The 23,712-nt window shown below is 40.6% G+C and overlaps 1 protein-coding gene across 1 annotated transcript; it reads right to left on the bottom strand.

Moving 5' to 3' along the window:
• Positions 1–1,763: 1,763 nt before the first annotated feature.
• Positions 1,764–17,831, bottom strand: POMP (proteasome maturation protein). The gene is made up of 6 exons (XM_047866287.1): positions 17,723–17,831; positions 15,019–15,116; positions 12,568–12,628; positions 9,633–9,734; positions 5,315–5,408; positions 1,764–1,934 (listed from the first exon to the last, which is right to left on the bottom strand). The coding sequence occupies exons 1-6, from the start codon at positions 17,813–17,815 to the stop codon at positions 1,867–1,869; spliced, it is 516 nt and encodes a 171-aa protein (XP_047722243.1). The 5' UTR covers positions 17,816–17,831; the 3' UTR covers positions 1,764–1,866.
• Positions 17,832–23,712: the final 5,881 nt, after the last annotated feature.

Raw genomic sequence — 23,712 nt, 5'->3', positions numbered from 1 at the left:
TAACTAACGCCAATGACTCTTGCTAATACAAAGGCAAAAGTGAGCATAGAGGAAAGCAAGCATACAAATCAAAGGTTCTCAAGCCTGGAGAGCTTTTCAAAAGTACACTTCCTAGGATCCATTCTGGTCTTATTGGAATTTCTGAGATTCAGACCCAGTACCAAAATTCCTTCACAAGATCCCCAGGTGATTTTTTTGTGTATCCAGCAATCAGGATCACCGGTATTCTTTACAAAGGTAAAAGAGGAAAAGGAGAGAGAGGGGAAGTGAAAAGACCTTCAGAAAGTATTCCCATTTGTTTAAAGCATCAGCTTTCCATTTAAACTATGCTCATTAATTTCATAGTACCCTCTCCTGGTCGGGAAGGGTATGTAGTATTCTTAGAACTATGGTAAAGAAGAAATTTCCCATTTTCTTAGTTGAAAGAATATATCTAGAAGCAATTAGTGAACCTTCATTAATTCTGTATTTTCTCCTAATTTAAGTGTAAAATGGTTTGGCAAATATTGTGGCAGCAAAGGTGTTTCTAAACCTAACCTCAACAGTCAGGAGTAATTTTAGAGGTTTGTTGTTGTTGTTGTTGTTGTTGTTGTTGAATGTTTATTATTTTTGAGAAAGAGCACACAAGCAGGGGAGGGGCAGAGTGAGAGGGGGAGAGAGGATCTAAAGTGGGTTCCGCGTTGACAGCAGCCAGCCCGATGTGGGGCTCACACTCATGAACCGTGAGATTGTGACCTAAGCTGAAGTCAGACACTCAACTGACTATGCCACCCAGGCACCCCAAGAGCAATTTTTAAAAATGTGTCATCTGCTTTATTTCAAGGTTTGTCATCCCTGACACTACTGACACATTGAACCAAATGATTTGGGATTGCAGGGAGCAAACTCTGAATATAAGCAGTTTTACAATATTCAGTAATAACTTTTTTTGTGACATAGAAGGCTACTGTTTCAATATAAATTATGAGTTTTTAAAACCATCTTCATTTGGTACTTTTATTATCAAAATATATTTCTTATTAGTGAAAGATGACCCATTTACTAATTAAATCTAAAATTCTTTAATTTTTGTATACCAGGTTCATAAAGAATATCTCATAAGAAAGAACAACCATAGCGAAGGTTTATTTTTAAATAAATTATTATGGGATTTGTTCATGGATACATAGTATGTGTGTACATGAATATTCTGATTATTTTTCAATTTAAGCATCTTGTGATATATAAATCTATGTGGTACAACAGTTTAATCAGCACATCCTGGTTGCTTTATTTAATTTTTCACGTTAAAGACAAGACCGAAATCAAAACCTTTGAACTTATACTTTTCAACCTCAAAGAATAGCTATAATTCTAAAATAGCATCAATACAGCCAATATTATTCTTCTGAATATTAATGAGCTATACTGAAACAAGGTAAAATATAAATACCTTGCTTTGTACTTAATTTGAAGTGTTGCCACTAAAATCAATTACAGATGTTTATTCTGAAAGACATTACTATGAAGGTTGCAGACTCCAATGCTGATAATGGTTTCAGAACTAAATTTATAGAATACCCAAACAACAGGTTGCACTGTAGACCTGTAGGCAGTTTTAAAATACTCATCAGCAACAATTTTTTAAAGATATAGAAGGCTACTGTTTTCATATAAATTGGGAGTTTTAAAAGCATCTCCCTTTAGTGCTTTCAACTGTCACGTGGCAATAAACCAAAGACCCAAATAACTTCAAATGATCACAGATACTATTCAGGCAAGAATTCTCAGATGTCAGTACTTTTAATGTTGTGTACATCAAATTATAGTAAAAAGAGGACTATAAACAAGATGCAGCCCCTCTATTTTCATGAACAGCACAAGAGATTACAGTAAACCCAGTTTATATTCCACCATCAAGTGTGGCTCTCCCATTAGTTCACTTTGTGACGGGTCTGAAAACAAACAAAAACAAACATATTAAAGATTCTCAAAAAAAGATAAATTCCGTGATTCCACTCACATGAAAATCTAGAACAGGCAAAACTAACATGAAAGAAGACAGACCAGCAGTTGCCTGGGGCCAAAGGTGAGGGACTGACTGCAAAAGGAGCGAGCAAACTTTCTGGGGTGATAAACATTTTGTATCTTGACTGGGGGGACACTTACACAGCAGTACACATTTGCTAAAATTCACAGAATATACACGTAAAATGAGAGCGCTCTATTGTATGTCAATTATACCTCAATACAGTTGACTGTAAAACAAACAAACAAAAACAACAACAGATTGAAAACGTTCTTCTTTTTCAAAGCTCCGAAGTTTTCCAGAGGCTTCCCAGCAACAATCTCTAATCAAGACATGGAGCAGTCTCTTAATCTAGTTTGCAAAAACGTTTTATTTCTATTGTTTTGTACTCTCTTCCATACACAAACATAAATCAGAATCCTAGACCAAGAAAATTGTTAAAATCTTCACTCATTTTTAGAGATGAGTCAGACAAAAGACTTATTTTAACCATACGATACACCTAGAAGAGCTTTTAAAATGAATACTAACAGTAAGTTGCAAAATAACAAAGCCTTTTTCCATTTCTGTGCCCTACTCCACAAACAGGATAAAAAAACCCCAATGAACTAGACTGTAAAATCAGTTTGTAAAAATAAATAACCACCCACATTAAAATAATGATTACAGATCTGGATGTTTCCTCGCTGGATCTCCTAAGAGACTAGAGATTACTGTGTCACATCAGTTCAGTCATCTATATACTCTCTGCACTCACCGCACCATAAAGCAGCCTTAACAACAACTGACGCTGCTGTAATTATTAATAACAGAGTAAACTGCTATGTATGTAACAGGCATTCAAAATCTAAACTTAAAAAATGCCTGCACATGAGTACAAAGGATAGGCAAAGATGTTTGCCTACAGCACTGTTTCGTGTGAATAACTGAAAAAAGATAACCAAGCATCAATAAATGCACTGAGGTATCACACATACCGTTAAGATAGACCCAGTATACCTGTTGTGTTAAAAAAACAAAAACAAAACACCAAGCAATGCCAAATATTTCCGGTTATATATATTTGTATGAAGACACATAGGAAAAAGTCTGGAAGGAAATACACTAAATATAAATAGCAAGTAAATGAAGAATAAAAGAGAAATGGGTTTGGGGGTAATCGTGGAGGACTTGAGTTTCAGCTGTAATGTTTTAAATTGTTACAGAATACGTTAATTTGTATAATGACGACTTTCTTTTAAACCGTTTTAAACTTTGAGTTTAATAAAGTACATGCTTATTAAATAAGTCACTTCCACCAGAAAACAGCACGCCGCATAAGCAGGGCGATGGCCTGTGACTCCAACGTCTGCTGTGAGACCATGAGGGAGGACTGAGCCTCTCCATCAGGCTGTTTAACCACCATCAAGTGAGGGAACTAGAGTAAACAGAAATCCCCTTTCAGCATTAAAAGTCTTGTTTTGACTTTACTATTGCCCTCCTCATATTCCCTTCCCTTCCTCGTAAAATGTGCAGAATTTTCTTGGCCAAGGACTCCCTGATGAGCAAGCAAAACTTCATCACCTCCAACACTGAACTCAAAACCCTCCAGTCACATAGGTCTTCTTAACACACTCTTATGTGTGTTGAGACAATTCTCCATGCGTCTCTCATGCTTCTGTAAGCCTTGGATACACTTCCTGCCTTTGTTCTAGGCTCTCTGTCCAAAGTTGTTACTAAAGCGAACAGACTAAGAAGAAGACAAAGATCGTGTCTCCTCTGGAGCACAGAACAGGAAGCCTTACTGCCTATTGTAAAAGATTCAGATGCCCTTCCCTGGGGGTTCCTCTACCTGTAACAAAATACATAACATATGCAGCATCACCTGACCTTCTTCTTGCTGCTCCGTGGGAGCTGGGGCTCAGGGAACCAACCAGAAAGCTGACACTCCAGCTACTACTACTGCTCTTAGTAATAAACTGTTGTCTCTAGGAATCTTGTCTTCTGCCTGGATTCATGAAACCATGGCAGGCTAACCTGTTAGCTTCTACATAGGACAACATCAGAGTTCTTCAGCTGTTCTCTCAGGTTACAGACCCTGAACACACTGCTTCTACCTCGACTTTATCAACTAATTCACACATCTTCTAGGAATCAGGTTATGTGTCATATTCCCAAAAGTGCCTCTCTCTCCTACTCAACAACAAACTATACCCCTGTCCCTTTTTATTCCTAGAATTTATCACAATTTGCAATTATATGTCTGTGTTTAACTGTTTAACGTTTACCTCCTGCCTTAGAAAGCACAGTTTGTTTTTTTACCATTGTATATCCAGAGCCTAGCTCAGTGCCTGATACATAGTAAATATATAACCGAGTAAATATATAACTCACTTTCTTTACACAAACTTACAGGAGGTGATTTTTAAGTAAATGTGTTCTCATAACTAATTTAAAATGCAAGATAGAAACATGCAGACATGAACTATCACCTTGCTAATTTAAAATGAGGTGTAAGTTCAATGTAAAAAGCTTCGGGATTCCAGGTTTTCCTGCATTCAAAAAGTTCCCTCAGGAAAGATTCTCGAAGGGCAGGCTCACTAGACTTCTGCTGTGTCCACAGCATTTCCTCACCGGACATTAGCAGCCAAGCAGAACTAGTATAATTTAATCCTGTTGGGTTTTTTCTGTTTCTCCTGAACCGCCGGGGCAAAACGAGCAGAAACAACACTAGACAGAATTATATGTGTTTATCTTCCTCAGGAGCAAAAAAATAGGGGATGCTGCATGTATGGTTCTTACTTAAAAGTCATTTATCTCATACATGATACAATTATCCAAGGAATTTTGTTAAAAATGACAGATTCTTCTTTCCTATTCACCACCTACAGTAGCACAACAATTCTTTGGGGGTGGGAGGCAATTTTTAAGGAAAAATTTTCTTATTTTTTCTAGTTCTTTTAAAAACTAGTCGTGTCCCACAAATATTTTAAATACTGAAACAACAATCATTGTTCAAGCTACCTTAACAATACTATGTTAGACTCACACATTAGTCTATGTCTGCAGGACATGAAATGAAAGACTATCATTAGTTGATTCATAGTAACTATAACCTTGAAACTCCACAAAGAACTTTCACCTTTAAAAACCAGTTAAAGAACAGTTATTACCATTAAATTTTGTCTCATTGCAATGAATAAACACAAGTGAATCCAATGAGCTGTAAGGGCCACATGGATGAGGACAGGACGCTGTGGGTTTTGTTTGCTACCATTGCCTTGTACATTATTAGGGCTCCATAAAAAGGTGCTGAATGACACTTACCATTAAGAATATCTTCAAATCCAATAGTCTCATCATTACCCCTCAAAATATCCAGTGAAAGGTTTGAGCTTGGAAGAAATGGAAGACGCTGAGCCTTCAGGAAAAATATGAAAGGGCAAGATTAGAGAAAACCAAAGGTGGGGGGGTGGAAACAATAAATAATCTAACTTCTTGCTCTTCATTCTTTATTTGTAAAATTCACAAAACTAAATAAACAGTTTAACCAGTGGGGGGGGAAAAAACAAATAGCAGTTCATATTTTAGACCCAAACCAAATTTTTTAAAATTTCCTCAAAACTTTACTCAAAATATGTAAAGACCCTGAAAATTAGAGTTTTTATTAACACTTAATAATCCCATCAGGTTTGCACATATTTTGGGGCTTTGCTTCTGTCATACACATGACGACGTGCAAAAATCCCAGAGCCTAACGCCATAATCTAGTTCCAAATAAAGGTGGGATGATCAAATTCCTGAAGAAATTCCACCTTAGTGAGAGTACTACTCTACTTAGCAAACTGATGACTTCACTCTGTATGTTGTTTCATATTGCTCATAGTAAAAATGTAAGTTATGGCCCTTTAAAACAGTACTGGTAACCAGAAAGGAAGGTCAAAGTCACTTGTGAGGCCTTTGAAAAACACAGTAACATCAGGCACTGGAGTGGCTGAGTCGGCTAAGCCCCCGGCTCTGGATTTTGGCTCAGATCATAATCTCCTGGTTCATGAGTTCGAGCCCACCATTGGGCTCCGTGCTGGCAGTGCAGAGCCTGCTTGGATTCTCCCTCCCTCCCTCTCCCACTCTCGCTCTCAAAATAAATGAATGAACCTTAAAACAAAACAAAACAAAACACAATACCATTCTGAACTAGGAGTATCTACTTTTTTCAAGTACCGTACTTTTTTTAACTTTTTTTTTAATTTTTTTTAACGTTTATTTATTTTTGAGACAGAGAGAGACAGAGTGTGAATAGGGGATGGGGCAGAGAGAGAGGGAGACACAGAATCTGAAACAGGCTCCAGGCTTTGACCCATCAGCACAGAGCCCGACACGGGGCTCGAACTCACGGACCGTGAGATCATGACCTGAGCCAAAGTCGGACGCTTAGCCAACTGAGCCACCCAGGCGCCCCTAACTTTTTTTTTGTTTAATGTTTATTTATTTTGAGACCGAGAGAGAGCAGGAGAAGGGCAGAGAGAGAGAGCGAGAGACAGAGAATCCCAAGCAGGCTCCGTGCTGTCAGCACAGGGCCTGACACAGGGCTTGAACTCACAAACCGTGAAATCGTGACCTGAGCTGAAATCAAGAGTCGAATGCTTAACCGACTGAGCCACCCAGGCGCCCCTTCAAGTAAAGTATCAAGCATAGTACCAGCACCCTGGTTTGTAAGCATAGCAGAGAAAGCACGGGTTGTAGAGCCAGTGGTATCTGGATCCAGACTGTTTTAGGACTCACCATTACTTTGGCTTCCTAGAAGTACCTGATCTGTCTCACTCTTGGTTTCCTCATCTGGGAAACAGGATACTATCACCTCCCTCTCAAACCGGCGGAACGGTGTGGTGTAAAGTATGTATATAGTATAGTCGTTGGCACATACTTGGTATTGCTTTTATATAAGCAACCAAATTTTCAAGTTTTGTGTTCTCTGTTAGTCGTAAGGTTAGTTTGGATATTAACAAAAGAATACCAAGAGGGATGGTCCGTGACCATAGGATACCACTATTTTAAAGTAACCATGACTTTGAAATCTCAGGGCGTTAAGATTATCTCCCCCAAGAAAATATAACCAGACTAAAACTATTTTTAATTACTAATGGCTTATAGAATTTAGGATGAAAAAATCTCTAGGTTGACAAATGTATGTATGTATGTATGTATTTTTGTTTGTTTGTTTTTGTTTTTTAAAGGAAAGTAGGGAAGACAGAGGAAGAGACAAAAATGGAGCTTTGAGTTAAATCAGAGAGTGAGGGGCCTGGTAGGTACAGTTTGATCAGACACGGTCCTGGAAAGCACCAAAAGCAGGAAGGAGCAGGCAGTTGTTACACATCCCAATAAGCAAGAACCACAACAGCACAAGGATAAGGGAAAAAGGCGGGGCGGGGGACAGAATTCTGGATGAGGATTTTTGGATTAAAAATCCAAAAATGGATTTTAAAGTTTAAATCCAAAAATGGAATTAAAAGTTTAGGCCCAAAATATGAGCAATATGTAACTGGAATCTGAGTAGCAGGAAAATAAAAGGGAAACGAACAATTCCGTGCCAAACATATGTTGTATTTAATCTTCAGAGTTACCCTAATAACCCGACAGTGTTGTTCCTGTTAACTCCGTTTCACATTAAAAACAAACACAAGATCTGGGGCTCAGAAAGGTCTCTAACTTGTTTAAGTTCTTAAGACTGGTAGGCAGTGGAGCCAAGATTCACATCCAGGTTACTGTTAGAGCCACACATGCTCTTTCGGAGCTTGATCCTTGGAAAAAAGTTCTAAAACAGCTTCCAGGACGACTCAGCCAACACAGTTGCTGGCATTAATAGAATTTGTTGAAAAAGACACAGTAGTAGGAAGAACACGTGCAAAAGCCAAAAGGCCAGAAAAAACACTAGGACGCTGAAAGTAGTTTCAGGAGGCTACGAAGTACACTGGAGAACAAGGAGAGGCCAGTTCAGGAGCACAGCCACGTTACAGAGTCAGAGTATTATTCTGAGGGCAAAGTGAGGGGAGTGCCATGATCAACTCTGTATTTTACAAAAATTACATGGCTACAGCATGTACAATGGACTGGAGGGCAGCAGGGGTGGGTGTCGCACTGATCCAGACGAAGCACAGTAGGGGATCAAAACCAATGCAGAAGCGATGGTGTCAACATGTAATTGACTGGACAGTGGGAGGCAGAGTGGTGGGTGGGGACAGGTGCCGCTTGAGACAACCAAGGCTAATGCTGCAATCTCTGCCTTAAGTAGTAACCTAGTCACACGTGACACAGAGTATGTGCGGCATAAGGAGTTCTTCTGTACTCACACACGTGAAACGTGAAGTGCCCGTGGGACTTACAACTGGAGAAGCCTACAGGTTTACAGCTCATGAGAATTAAAACTTGGGAGTCATCTGGGGCGCCTGGGTGGTGCAGTCGGTTAAGCGTCCGACTTCAGCCAGGTCACGATCTCGCGGTCCGGGAGTTCGAGCCCCGCGTCGGGCTCTGGGCTGATGGCTCAGAGCCTGGAGCCTGTTTCCGATTCTGTGTCTCCCTTTCTCTCTGCCCCTCCCCCGTTCATGCTCTGTCTCTCTCTGTCCCAAAAATAAAAATAAACGTTGAAAAAAAAAAAAATTAAAAAAAACTTGGGAGTCATCAACATACACATGATACCTAAAGTCACAGGAATAGGTAGGAAATAATAGAATGAGAAGAGGACTGGAGACGGGAACTAACAAACCTGGTATTGCAAGATGCAGAAGAAAAAAGCAAAAGGAACCTACGCAGAAATACCCGAGAAGGCGATTTCAGACAGGAAGGAGTATCAGGAAAAGTGTGGTGTCCTAAAAGCCAGGGGAAGAAGGAAGGAGTCATTGGTATTACACACCACAGGGAGACCAGACGTCCACACTGTTCAGGAGCAGTTTCACTGGTGATGGAAGCCAGGAAACACTGGGTTGGATGGACAGGAGGCAAAGGCACACACGCAGCAAACAGAGGCAAGTCTACGACACTAACCTGGCAAAAGTACATTTAGCGAGCGAGAAGTTGCTATAAACGGACTGATACAACATTTGGGTTGTTTTAAAAGACAGAAAAGGTCGGGATGCACATAAACACTGCTGAGGAGTCTGAGCAAGTAGACGGAGAGGATGAAGACATCAGCTACAGAAAGGATCCACAAAAAGGGAATTCTCTGACGTGGTTTGAGAGGGCAGAACCTAGAACACAGGTCGAGAACAGTTCTTACACCTGGAAGGACATTTCGGAAGATCTTATTCTTTAGCAACAGGGGTACCCAGCTATATGCAAACTGCCTGCCACGTACCACACGTGGATATTTCTAGAGGCATTTCAAATTCAATGTAACCCTCCAAAAAGAAAAACATGAAAGCAGATGCAGGTAAGTTTTGGCACTGAGCTCTTAATTTGAAGTCTTCCGCTTAATGTCTTCTTTTTTTTCTGTATAAAGTAGGACTCGGGGTCCTATCCTAAAAGGGGACAAAGTAGAATAGGCTGTAGAGAAGAGAAGGTAAGGTTTATAGGGCTATGACTAGGGAAGAGTCCTTCCAGGCCATAGCAACACACAGGCGGAATGTATCATAGCTGACATGCACAAACTCACCTGCTGCACTGCCTTGAATTCCATTTGTAATTTGAGTGGAGCAAACAGACCCTGGATGTTTCTCAGTGTGGAAAAATTCATTTTATCTTGGTTGAGCTGGAACTACACAGGACAACAACGGAAGTTGAAAGGTTACACTCAACACTCTGCTTTCAAAACTTCATTGATACATGTATACCACAACACTTAGACAAAGCATTTTACTATCCATAACTGAAATAAAAACAAAACACTTTCGTTAATAAAGTTTAGAGTACATACGTCTGTTTTATCCAGCATGCAGGTATAGGGTACTTCACTAACGTAAAATTACCCCTAAAACTTGGATTTACAAAACTTTAGATAAAGAATGTTTTTCACATTGCAAAAATACATTTACAAAACATTTCAGTGCTTTTGATTAGAATTCCCGCAACACTGGTAAAACACAGAAAGGTATAAATAACCTGAGATCCAGAAATAGTTACATACAAGTGACAAAAATGGTGAATTTCTCAGTATGAAAATATACAATTCAAAGGATTTCACAAAAGAAATAATCACACCCATTATACCACCCTGTTAAACTAGGCTATCATGTTTAAACTCCACTCTTTGGAGTAGTAGATTCCTGGGGGGTAGGGATCCGAAACTCTAAAGTCTGTCCAGTTTGCACTGGGTGCTAATAAGGAATTTTTTTTTTCTGGAATCATATTTTTACTAAACATTGATATTACTTGTAAAAAACTTTGACAATTTAATGTACTTCAGGCAAAATGAATCAACTGCATTCATGGATTCTAATCATACAGTTTCCTAAAATGGCTCTTAGGGGTAGCGGATATGATTTGCAGACAGACTGCTACAAAGGTCTGTGTAAGTTAACTATAGTAAGGTAAAGTGACCTGTGTGATCATTTTTTATTATACTACATTCTCTTGGTAAGATTTTAAGTCACGGCAGGGGCAGGGTAAGAAATTTTAATCAAATACCTACTGAGAGATTAGTGCCCACTGAGACACAACCTGGGGCCATATACATGAAGTCTAAAGGATATTAAGCAACATGGTTTTTAACTACTGTAGCTGGAGCGCAAAATTTTAACAGATGGTCCTTAGAGAAAATATGCAATATTTCATTATGGGTATATAATCTGAAGTTCTCACTGAAGGGTTTCCTTTAAATACTGAATTAAGTAAATACAGTTTTATGTAAAAGATTCAATTTTACAAACTTTGATGAATGTATCCACCTTATAATATGCTGTCAAACTGCAATTATCAGTCAACATATACTTAATCACTAACAACCACATGCAAAATTAGAATTAGGCTCTGTGGCAATGTACGACAACCCATCTACCACGGAGAAGGTTGTATGATCGAACCGGGAAAACATTACATACAGATCAGGACTTCTCAACCCCTAGCGCTACTGACATCTTGGGCTACATAATTATCTGTCGTGGTGCACGGGGACAGTCCTGTACACTGTAAGATGTTTAGCAGCATCCCTGGCCTCCGTCCAACTGATGCCACTACCAAAGATCCTTCTTCCCCAACCACTTGTGACAATTAGACCTTTTCAAATGTCCCCTGGAGGAGGCAAAATCATTCCTAGTTGACAACCACTGGTATGAATAACGATGGCCATCTTCCCTATCGTTACTATAGCTCCCAATCATGGAGAGCTACTTTAAGTCAGCATGTGCCAAGTCATGGGCTATTACTAACTCCATTATGCAGATGAAGAAACTAAGACTTAAAGAGAAATTAAGAAACTTGCCAAGTTCACTTAGTTGCTAAGTATGGTACCAAGAATTCAAACCTAGATAGTTCAATTACACAACCTGTGCTGAAGGATTTATAACAGAAAGTGCCAGACAATTTCAAGAGACTCCCACTACCTGGTTAAGTGATTAAGGAGACTACACAGAGGGGGCAGATAGAAGCTGAGTCTCAAAACAACTATATGATTTTTTAACTCTTCATCTGGGCCAGTCTCACTCAGATTTGTCCACGTTTCTCTTAACATGTATTGCCCAGAAGTGAACCAATATTCCAAATAATACTTGGGAAAGTGAGACTGTTTCCTCCTTTGATTTGAGTGAGCCCCATCTTATTAATAATAACATTGCACCATCTTCCTGAAGTAATAAGACCCCTCTTTATTCTTGCTCTGAACGTGTATTTAGAAACCCTGTAAGCTGCCTTACAACATCCATCCAGGCTACACCCCCTTTGGGAGTGACTGACCTAAAACTATTCAAATGTCTGCTCTCTAAAGCCTTCCACTAGCCATATGCACAAGTGGTTGCTCCATCTTCGTCCTCTATAGCATTTTATATAGCCCCTCTCCACTGCCTGTCCTCCCGTTAAATTCTCAGCCCCTCCAGGATGGGGATTATGTCATATTCCTCTGTGTACCTACTATACCACATAAGAGGATATGTCCCTCAGTACCTTGGAGGTGCAGGGCTTGAGAAAGAGGTCAAGGCTAGAGACAAGGATTTGGAGATCAATAGCAAAAATGGCAGAGGAAAAATATGAAAGAAAACAGGATCATCAAATGGGGAAATATTAGGAGAGGAATGGTGGATTGGCTTTCAGAAATGTCCATAAAGGGGCACCTGGCTCAGCTGGCAGAGCATGCGACTCTTAATCTCAGGGTCATGAGTTCAAGCCCCATGCTGGGCGTGGAGCCTAGTTAAAATTTTAAAAAGAAAAAAAAAGAAACATCCATAAAAAAGACAAAAGAAGGAATGTGTAGAGCTTTAGTGAAGCAGTATAATGATAATTTGAAGCCTACTCTACAAGGATACTGGAAATAAGTCCTCATATTCTTCATGGTCAAATGCTCAAAATCAAAAATGTCTTAATAAATGAAACCACATAAGTATTACTAAAACTATTCTTCTACCAGAGAAGAAAAGTAAAAATACAAGTAACATACTTACATTTTTTTCTGATAATTCAAGAGGATGACTAGGCAAAAGTTCATTTTTCACACAAGGAAGGCTGAAAATAAACATTTAAAAGGTAGATGATAAATCACTCGATCCCTAAAGCTCAAAATCACATCTATCAATGCGTTTATCTATAACAGAATGCCACAAGGGACTTTTGGGGGACGATGACACTCTGCATCCTGACTGTGACAGTGGTTACAGAAACTGATACATGTGTTAAAATTCATATAACTATGAATTGTAACATAATGAATTATAACGAGTTATATAACATTAAGAGAAAAAAAGTCGAATCTACTATTTAATTGTTTTAAAATGTACCAATTATAGATACTAGTAGTCAATTAACTAGGGAGAGCCCTTCAAAAAACAGTGTTTAAACGATGCCCTATTATCTAGAAGAAATTTAATAAAGTATGTTTAAAACTACTATTATTTGATGACGTGCTTCCTTTACAATACAAAATATCTATACCCCTTCTGTTTAGGTCTAATACATATTCAATACTTAATGTATCTTTAATAAACACATGTTGAACAATGTGTTTCACATTTACTGAACACCTAGTATGTAAGGTCACACGTTGCTAGAACCAGACCACTGGTCTTTATCACTCTAGATATATAAAGATAACTATTCTTATTGCCAAAACAGGATTTGAAAGCTGAAAGAAACCACAGAAATCCTGCAACAACCATTTATTGAATACTGTCTTTGTACAGAAGTATCCTACAAGTGGAATTTGAAAATGGTTCTGTTCACAGCAATCTTATAGTATAACCAGGAAGAAAAAGGAGCATTTTATGTGAAAATAAATAAATAACAAATCATCAGAACTTGGTTACTGACTAACTCATGAATTTGATTACACTATGCCATAAATCAAATTATATTCTCTAATTCCAAAGACTATAAACTGCATCTTTCACTATAAAATGGAAAGACAATAATAACAAGGCATCATATCTGTCCCCAGACACCAGTATTAGAACAACATTCTATTATAGCAGGACCTAAATATCTTAAAGTTACATATAGAATTCAAAATTCAGATGCTACTCTTATTGGATTAAGCAGAAAGGCAACCTGCCAAGAAGTACTAGAAATCGAGACCTAAACATATAGAAACCTGGAAGAAATCAAGGGCACAACTGTGCACTGAGGGTAGAGAAGAAAAATAACAACGGCTAACACTTACTAAGAACTTACTAACGTCAGGGACTGTTCTATTTTTCATGTACTAACTCATTTATTCCTCAAAATAAGATTTATACTATTAACAGCCCTATTTCACATACAAAGACTCTGAGAAATAGAGCAATTAAGTAACCTGCTCAAAGTCAAAGTAAAGAGCAGATCAAAACCCAGGCGGCCTAGTCCAGAGTTAATGCTGTATCTGCTGTGTTCTAGTGTCTCCCAGAGAATTACTCCAGTAGGAAATAAGATAAGGACACAATGGCTTTCCAAGTCAGCAGTAGCAAAAAGGAGAATCCTAGCAAATCATGCTCCTGGGTGACAGCTCCTAGAAGGAGGCCCTAACCTGGGAACCCACTACCGTTAAAACATTTCTTCATTACACAAAATATCCACTGAATGGATAAAGAAGATGTGGTACACAAACACACACACACTCACACACACACTGGAGTATTACTCGGCAATCAAAAAGAATGAAATCTGGCCATTTGCAACTACGTGATGGAACTAGAGGGTATTACAGTAAGCAAAGTCAGTCAGAGAGAGATAAATATCACAGGACTTCACTTATACGAGGACTCTAAGATACAAAACAGATGAACACAAGGGAAGGGAAGCAAAAATAATATAAAAACAGGGAGGGGGACAAAACATAAGAGACTCTTATTTTTTTTTTTTTAACGTTTATTTATTTTTGAGACAGAGAGAGATAGAGCATGAACGGGGCAGGGTCAGAGAGGGAGACACAGAATCTGAAACAGGCCCCAGGCTCTGAGCTGTCAGCACAGGGCCCGACGCGGGGCTCGAACTCATGAACTGCAAGATTGTGACCTGAGCTGAAGTCGGACGCTTAGCCGACTGAGCCACCCAGGCGCCCCAAGAGACTCTTAAATATGGAGAACAAACAGAGGGTTACTGGAGAGGTTGTGGGAGGGGGGATGGGCTAAATGGGAAGGGGCATTAAGGAATCTACTCCTGAAATCACTGTTGCACTATATGCTAGCTAACTTGGATATAAATTAAAGAAGTCAATTAAATAAAAATTAAAGAAAAACAAAAACAAAAAACATCCACGCCCACACTCACCCAGTCTAAGGTATATTACTTGCTATGTCCCAAATTAAATATATATTTATGGCCTATCGAAATATTTAAAGAATACTGTGAAAAAGAATTCACAGAAACATTTTATTACAACAAAGTCAAAGTCACAATTCCGCCCCTCCCCCCCACCCATATACCCTTTTCGAAGAAGATCATGACTCTCAAAAGGTCCACTTGCTGAAAGTTCAGTAACTGGAAAACTGTCCTTCAGCTGAGATCCAAGTCCTCTGGCATTCTACAACACAACCAAAAACACCATTAAATACAAAAAACTTTTTAAAACTTACACTGAACATCTATGTAAAAAACTGTTTGAGCATCAGACAAAAAAATAAAGTCTCTGCCCTCAAAGAGCCCATAGTCTAGACAATTGTGATGAGACTTAGCATTATGGTAGGGTGATTATACATGGTACACTAAATAATATCAAACTTGGGAGTAGGTAGGATCCCTGAGTGGATCTCTGAATACTGTCATATTGAAAGGCATTCTAGGAAAAAAGAACACAGGTAAAAAAAAGAGACATAAGTGAATACGCCACAAGTAGTTTGAGATAACTCCATGTCTCAGTGAGGCAGAGGTCAAGGCAGACTGGCAAAATGAAAAAAAGGCTCGAACATGCGAAGAAATTCAGGTTTTATTCTGAAATTGAGAGAGCCTCTGAAGGTTCTGGCATGATCAGAATTACGTTCATCGGAAAGATTCTTCCCCTAGGTTGGAATGATTAGCACAGAATGAAAAAAAGTCGAGGGCAGAATCCTGGAAACCACTATTCCTCAAAAAAGCACAAGGAAATGGGGTTAAGAATGAATAGAATGGCTAGAAGAATGAAGTCACAGAAGCTAAGAAAAAAAGGGACGTTCAGAAAGTATTTGGTTTCTGAAAGAGGGTACACCCTACGAAAAATAAATCTAATCAGCATAAACAAAACCAAAGACTCCCAGTACATTGGGCACTACTGTATTATCACCCTCCACATCTATGCTATAAAATATTTAATCAAAAAAAAATTCAATAATTATATTTAAATATAAAAACCATTTAATAATCAGCAGGTGATTTATTAAACACCCATTATGTGTCAGGTATTCTGGTAGATGCTGAATGTACACCTTCCCCAGGGTTGAGTCTAATGAAGATAAATTAAACAAGCAAATAAAATGCAATAAATGTTACAACAGGGAACACACAAGAGCTAACTTTTAATCACGTGTTGCTCACATACAATAACCCTGTAATTCTGCAGAAAAATGTACAATAGCTACAGGTAGTTTGGTGAGCAGCCTTACACTACTCTAGGAGAAACTACTCTGAGAAACCAGTGTTTTATGTTGACTGTTGGATTTACCCGTGTATTTTATTTGGTCAGGTACTTTATCCTGTCCAGGGTTTCTTCAATCTACCGCCCTACTTCAAGACCTCACACCTGGGTAACCTTAACAGCACTCTGCTGGGTACTGCTGTCTCTAGACTCTTCCACTTTCCAATTCTGCATCTCAAGGTTTTCCTAAAACATATAATCTTCCCCACCAACCTGTTAAAAAAAAAAAACAAAAAAAAAAACCAAAAAAAAAAACACCTTTCACCGATTCACCAATGTCCAGTCTGAAAAACAAAGCCCAATATCCTTATCCTGGAACTCAAGAACCTACACAACAGGCTCCCCAACACAGAAGTCAAGGTTGATCAGGAAATAGAATCTGGAATCTATGTAGTGTGGCCTGTCTCTAACCTACTACGTGACTATGATCAAGGCATACAATGTCTCTGGCCCCATTTACTTATCCTCCCAGGCACCTGAACTCTTGCCAGGACCAGAGTGGCATGATTCTACCTTACCAAATGTATCTCCTGGTACTTTCCCACCAGGAAAGGAACACTCTCCTCCTCCCAGATTGCTTTATTGTAAAGTAACAGAAGGAAAGTTTCTTCTATGCACAAAGAAAAGGAGAATTCTGATCTCTGGGTTCTACTATTATCATTTCCCCCAATTTCCTTCTGTACAACATCAGGATAGGCACCCGATGTTTCTACTAAAGCAGCAGGGAAAACCAAATCTATGAAAAGTATCACTAGTTACACCTCAGAGAGTTTATACAACATCTTCATAATAATCGGCAATATTACCAACACAAGCTTTCTAGATTTAGATGGCCTAGTATCAGAATCAGGGGCCAGGGCGGTTCAGGAGTCTTTCCCAAGCATCACTACTTTTACATTACAAGGAGAGAAAGGGAGTGGAGGGGGGTGGGGATGCACTAAAGATACAGACACACGGGGATAACAACTGCCTTGATTTTTACCCCCTCCAACGTCTGGCACACTACAAGCTCCCAGAAATGTCTGTAAAGGTAAGAGATGAAAAGGAGACTTTCAGCTGTGGGTCTGTTCGCAAAGCAGTTCCGAGGTCGGGGGTGGGCTAGGAGTTCGAGGGCTCTGGGCCCCCAAGGTTCGCCCCTCTGGGGCAGGGTAGTCTGCAGCGCCGCATCACAGGCTGCACTCTCGGATGTGCCAGCTCGGCGCCAACCACGAAGAAGGAGCCGGGGGGTACTGGGGACGTGGGGACGTGGGGACGAGGGGGCGCAGACCGAGAGAAGAGAACCAAGCGAAGGGGATGAAGCCGAAGCGCTACTCGCGGGACCCGCGCCGAGCCCAGCCCGGACGACAGCCACGAAACCCCCAACCCCGTGACTCGACAGATCATGGCGCCCGAGGCCGGCCTCATCCTCCCGCCGCCGCCGCCGCCGCCACCCCGGGACGAGCCAGGAGGAGGCGGCCTGTTCCTGCCGGGCCAGGGTCCCGAACCCGCCGGGAACTCAGGTCGCCCGGAGGCTCACTCACCATCTTCAACTTGCTCAGTGAACAGCCTCTCAGCCCCGTTACCGTCAGCCGGCCCCACTGCTCACTTCCGTTTCCGGGGTTGCCCCCCCACATCCGCCGGAAGTGCGTCCGTCCGGGCGAGGAAGGAAGGAGGGCGCGGGGCGCCGGGAGGGAGCCGCGCGGGGCCGGGGCTCCCACGCCTGAAGTCCCGAGGGACCCGGGGCCAAGGGCGCAGTAAGGGTGTGGGCTGGGGGGAGGGTGGGGTCGGGACGAGATGTGCCGGAGGGGAGGGAAGACGCGGACCTCCGCTTAATGATAAACATCCACCGTTGGTACAGTATTTGAAGATGTGCAATGCGCTTTGGTAGATGCATCCCCTTAGTGAATACAAAACCTCGTCCAAGTGGAGACTACATTTTTCGTGAGGGCAAACGAGGCACAGGTGCAATGAATAATTTGCAGCGTTTCAGCTAGAAAAAGGCAAAAGTAGAACACGAGGCTTTGCCAGTTTATTCTTTAAAACCATAGAACGAAGGTCTGCTATGTTCAGAACCCTGTGCGGAGGCTAAGAACATAGAAATGAATCGGGCTGATGTGGTTCCTAGGCAAGAGGAGCAGCGGAACTGCTGGGGGTGGGGCGGGTGACATGGAGCGAAGTACGGATGATAATTACCAACATATATTGGGGCTCTTCTCGCGATAGAATTCTAAGCCCTTTACGTGAATTATCCCCTTTAATCTCTTCAATAATCTTATGAAGTAGGCTCTATTGTTATCTCAACTTTATAGTCAAGGAAAGCAAGACAAAAGAGTTTAAATATGCCCAAGGACCCAGTCATCCGTTTTCAAAGCATTATACTGTGTTGCCTTCCAAATATAACGCGATAAGATGGACTCCTACTCTGTTACCATATAATGGGGATAACTTAAAAGAATCCTTGGGCTGATACTGAAAGGTAGGAGAGTATGGGAAAGAACATTACTGGCAAATTTGCTTGCGCAAAAACTGAACTGGGAAAGGAGGTCTGTGTGGCTAAAGTTCAGAGAGTATGGAGAGAGTAGTGGGAGATGAGGCTGTAAATAGATGGACGCAAGTTTATTTTGGAGGCCTCTGTGCCAATTAAGGGTGAGGCTTTATCTTTAAAAACCATTGGAGGATTTCTGGGCGCCTGGGTGGCTCAGACGGTTAAGCGTCCGACGGACCTCGCAGTCCGTGAGTTCAAGCCCCGCGTGGGGCTCTGTGCTGACAGCTCAGAGCCTGGAGCCTGCTTCCAATTCTGTGTCTCCTTCTCTCTGCCCCTGCCCTGCTCATGCTCTGTCTCTCTCTGTCTCAAAAATAAATAAAAACATTAAAAAAATTTTTTTAAAACCATTGGAGGACTTCTGTCACCTCTAAGGGAGGTGATAAAGTCATACATGTTATGTATATCCACTTGCCATGGCCCTACAACCTTGAAGTTCCAGGTTTTGAATATTCTGCACTGCTGCCTTTATGTGTCTTCTTCTGGCTCTTCCATGTTTTCCTTGAGATTTGAGTTTGAATGTTTCATTTGCATTTTTTCCTTTCACTCAGTTCCACCTAAGGAGAAATTTTAAAACTGCAGCTCTTAAAAAGAAATTGTTTTAAGGTTGTTGATTGCTCACAGTTCAGTCATTACATTTTCGTTGAGCATTTGATTCTGGAGCCAAAGAGAAGAGCCCTTTCCCTATACTTGAGATACTTTTATTTTACTGGGGCGTAGAAGTATGGTAAATAAATGTAAATGTGTAGTAGAGAAAGGAGCCGGATCAGAAAGTGGCTGGGAACAGGGAAAACCGGCTTTTGAGGAAGAGGAAATGTGGAAAGGCAGAGGTTTGCAAAAGGGCATGTGGTAATAAGAACAAGGAGGAATATTCCCATGCAGTTGGGAGTTCAGGGGGAGCAGGTGGAACAGCATGAAATGAAATTGGAGGGCTTGGTTGAGGATAACATAAAGGGCCCTGTATGGTATCCTGGGGTTTTAGGCTTTGTCTTGCAGGGAATAGGCAATAATGGAGGTCTTTTCACAAGACACTTGACATTAAAAACAGTTATTCTGGTGGCAGCCTGAGGACTGTACTGGAATTAGGAGAAACTAGGAACCAAGGTACCGTTTGGAGTGTTGCAGTAGTTAGAGTCCACAGGGGAAGGAAGGGACGAGAGATTGAAAAGTAGTTAAGGTTTAAAAGTAGCTTTAAAATCGCTTTAAAAAGATGATGAAGTGTCAAAAATAAGTCTCCGGTGACTGATAGGATAATATCAGGAGGGCAGCAAGGAGAAAAATCGCCTTCCTTTGAGCCATACACACACCTATATTTATATCCTTTTAAAAGGTTTGTTACAGCATTAACTAATACAAGTCAGTGTTAAGTATGCTCAAGTGGCTTGAAGAATTCAATTAGACTGGACATTAGAATGGTTTAATGTTTACTTAGACTTTATGTGATATCGTTTGGAGGACAGACTATTACTAATTGTTAACGTCTGCTGAGTAGCTGGCGGCGTTCTTAGTTCTTTACATACATTGTTTCAGTTAATCCTCAATTACTCTGTGAGGTAGGTACTACTATTATCCCCATTTTCCATAAGAAACAGGCTCACTGTGTACATTGTAAGAGAACAAGTACTCTGTTTCACATTTTGTTGTCTTCCCTGACTTTACTCTTCAGGCTCTCTGGCAAAAATATTTGTTTAGTGTGCATTGTTGGACATAGCAGAAGAAACCCATCTAGAGTGCAGCAGCCTGCTGAACGTGGGTGAGCACAGGTGAACGGATAGAGCTCGGGTTGGTGTAAAAGCACGCTAAGTTGAAATGTGCCCTTGGCTTTGGTTGAGTCCTCGTCCCTTCAAAAGAAAGGATGGTATAAAGCAAGCACGTGCATTTCAAAGAAGAGGTAGTCAGTTGAGTGATAAAGTCAATGATCGAGCAGTAAAGTGGAGAGCAGGAGGCCGTGCTGACATTTTTCTTACCCTGTGAGTTAGGGAAAGTGGGAGAAAGATGAGACTCCATGGGATAGACTTGAGGAAAGTGGCATCACTTATGAGAAAGCTAGGTTTTAGTTGGGGCTAAGATGTGGGAAGAGAACTTGTGGCCAAGTAAACAATACTGGGAAATGTAGTCACAATAAACTAGGGAAGTCTAATTGTATGTTCCAAGGGACATGGTGGCAGGGGTTTATGAAGGAAGGACCAGTGAGTAGCAGGTTCAGGGGCCGAACAGTTAATGGTACCAGAGGAATACATGGGGTAGAGAAGTCAAGGTCCTTTCCCTTATGACCGATACAACCTATACACCCTTGGCCGTAACCTTTAGCTGTTAATCTATTAATTGTGTTCATCTATTTTCAGATCTCTCTGTTCCTTCTCTCTGACAGGCTTCTGCAGTCAGGGGCTATGCCTTACACATCATCGTATCTGTATCTGGCACACAGCACCAGTAAATGCTTATTGAATGAAAAGTGTAGGAAAGAACAGATGAATGGATCGTTGTGCCTAGTAGGCAAGACTAGACGAACATGGTTGGGAAACAGGTGGGGGTAGACAAGTCTGGTCCAAGATAACTTATTTGGAGAAGTTTCCAGAAGCATCTTCTTGGGCCTGAAACCCAACCTTAAAGCTCAGCACTCTAAGCCAAGGCCCTTAATCCTTGCCTGGCTCCAATGATCCCCTTTCCCCCAGGGCTAGACTCCACAAAATCTGGCACCTCACCAAAAAGTCAACAGTTCTGACATCCACTGACATTAAGAGCCACGGATGTGTGTGTGTGTGTGTGATATGCCCACCTTTCCCCCTCCCCCTTCCAGCTACAAATTCTGGCCAGTCCCGGTTGGTCTTTCGTCCTCCCAGTCTCTGACAGTTCTCAGCCACATGGATTCTTTTGAGCTCTGAAAGCAGAATGGAGGGATTGGCGATGAGGGTTGGTGACAGCGACTTTTCCCTCAGAGTTTAGAGTAGGAGAAGCACAAGAGCTCCATTGTTTGAGAGACACAGGAGGGAAAAATATTTAGTGTAAAAATTTTGTAAGACATGTACTCCGGCTGCGTCAGTTTCAGCAATGGTGCTCCCCTATGAGGTTGGGGAGGGAGTTTTTGTGAAGGGGTGGTCCAAATCTCAATGGTAAGAAAGCTACGATGCTTCGGAGGACCTGAAAAGAATCTATATAAATCATAAATAGTACACCCAACTCTTCCTTTAAACGATCTAAATTCTTGTCGTGGTGGGGAAGATCCAGTGTGCTTAATTTCAGACAAATTACACGGACACATCTCTCTTTGCAAGTCCCTTCATAAGTGTTACGGGATGGAGAAATACTTCACACCAAGTGTATCTGACAGACCATTTTCTTTAACCCTAAGAGATGAATGTTTCATATTTCTTCTGAAATACTTGCTGACTCTGATTTCAGATGGAGGTGCTCTTAGAAGAGTGTCCTCTGAATACGAAGGGCTGGGTTTTGAGAGTAAGTACTAGAGTGGGCTCCGGAATCCAGGTGTCTCGTTTCACTATTTTCCATCTGCGTTGCATCAGACAGCAGAGGTTAGCATTTCATTTTTCATGCTCTCAGAGCCCTGTTTCGGGTCTGTGCTTTTGAAAACGTGGTTTATATTTTTGTCATAGAGAGTCTTTATTTGTCTGTGGAGCGTACAGTCTGTAGGTTATATGCAACGAAGTTTAAATTCTAGACTTGTTTCTGTTACCCTTCATTTGCCAGCCCACACATAGAAGCACAGAGTCGTGTTAATATCAGCTAAAGAAAAATTTAATTCGGAAGGCGTATCTGCCAAAAGCATTATACAGCTGCAGATAGACCCTCATAGAATATACGTGTACAATGGTATTTTCAATTCAGATGATAGTTTTGGATACTAGGGTCCGTATTCTTCTCCACTGGTATGAATACTTGAGGAGAAGTTTTTGTATTTTTGAAAATCAAAATTTTGCTCCTTGAAGCCCATTAAAAACTGGAGGAGAGAAAATTTGCCTGTATTCATTCCAAACACAGTAGAAGGCTACCTCAAAAACAGCTTACACTCATCTTTTTCAGAATCAGAAAGCTGATTTCGAATTTAAAAGCTGAGACAGCAGCCTAAGTCATTCTGATCGTATGATTGGTCTGTCTGAGGTTTTTCGTTTTTAATTATGGAAGCAATGCACAGTCATTGTAGAAAATTAGAAAACGCCAAAGGACAAAAAGAAGGGAATGGAGAGCAGAAATGACCACCGGGAACATACTGGCTTGCAGATACTCTTTTATATGACAGAATATATCTATTTATCTTTTTTACAAAAATAGATTGACCCCGTCTTCTAAGTGAGTTGGGAAGTTTTCTCTTGGCTTTTGTCATGACCATGTTTTTATTTTACAAAAGATGTCATTCTGAAGCTTTAGAAAACATCCTTTCTTTACTTAAAGAATGGTGAACTACACGTAGGCTATTTACTCAGTATTTTTCATTCTGTCAGCATGGTTGGATGCCAAACGGCTGTTCTGAATAATTTTCAAAGGTATGTTTTTTTGGTACTTTGCCAGGGAAATCATAACTCTTAAAGTGCTCCATAGCCCTAACCATACAATTGGATTTATGGATAGATATTACGTTCCATGTTTTGTTGTTTTCTCACTGTTTTAGTATCTGGGATTGATGCCAAAGGCTATTCAGCCTCACTCTATTTATTAAATCAGAGTGTGCAACTAAGTTTACACAATAGAGTCTAGAAGAAAAAAAAAAAGACCTTTTTTTTTTTTTATCGTTGTAGTTAGAGGTGTTTACATCAGTGAGGAAGGAAAGCATTATTTCTCAGATACCTCAGTGAAATTGCCTGACAAATAGGGTATTATGGTTAACAGAATTAATTGCCTGATGCCTGGGTCAGAAGAAGAGCCCTGCCTTGTTCCCAACCATCTTCCATGGTGCTGCTAAAGATGTTTTGTGCCCTCAAATTCAAACCTATTACTTCCCTCCTTAAAGCCCTTCAATAGCTCCCTGTTGTC

This window comes from Prionailurus viverrinus, chromosome A1, assembly GCF_022837055.1.
Source record: "Prionailurus viverrinus isolate Anna chromosome A1, UM_Priviv_1.0, whole genome shotgun sequence".
Classification (NCBI taxonomy): domain Eukaryota; kingdom Metazoa; phylum Chordata; class Mammalia; order Carnivora; family Felidae; genus Prionailurus; species Prionailurus viverrinus.
This window is presented reverse-complemented; position numbering and strand designations above follow the sequence as displayed.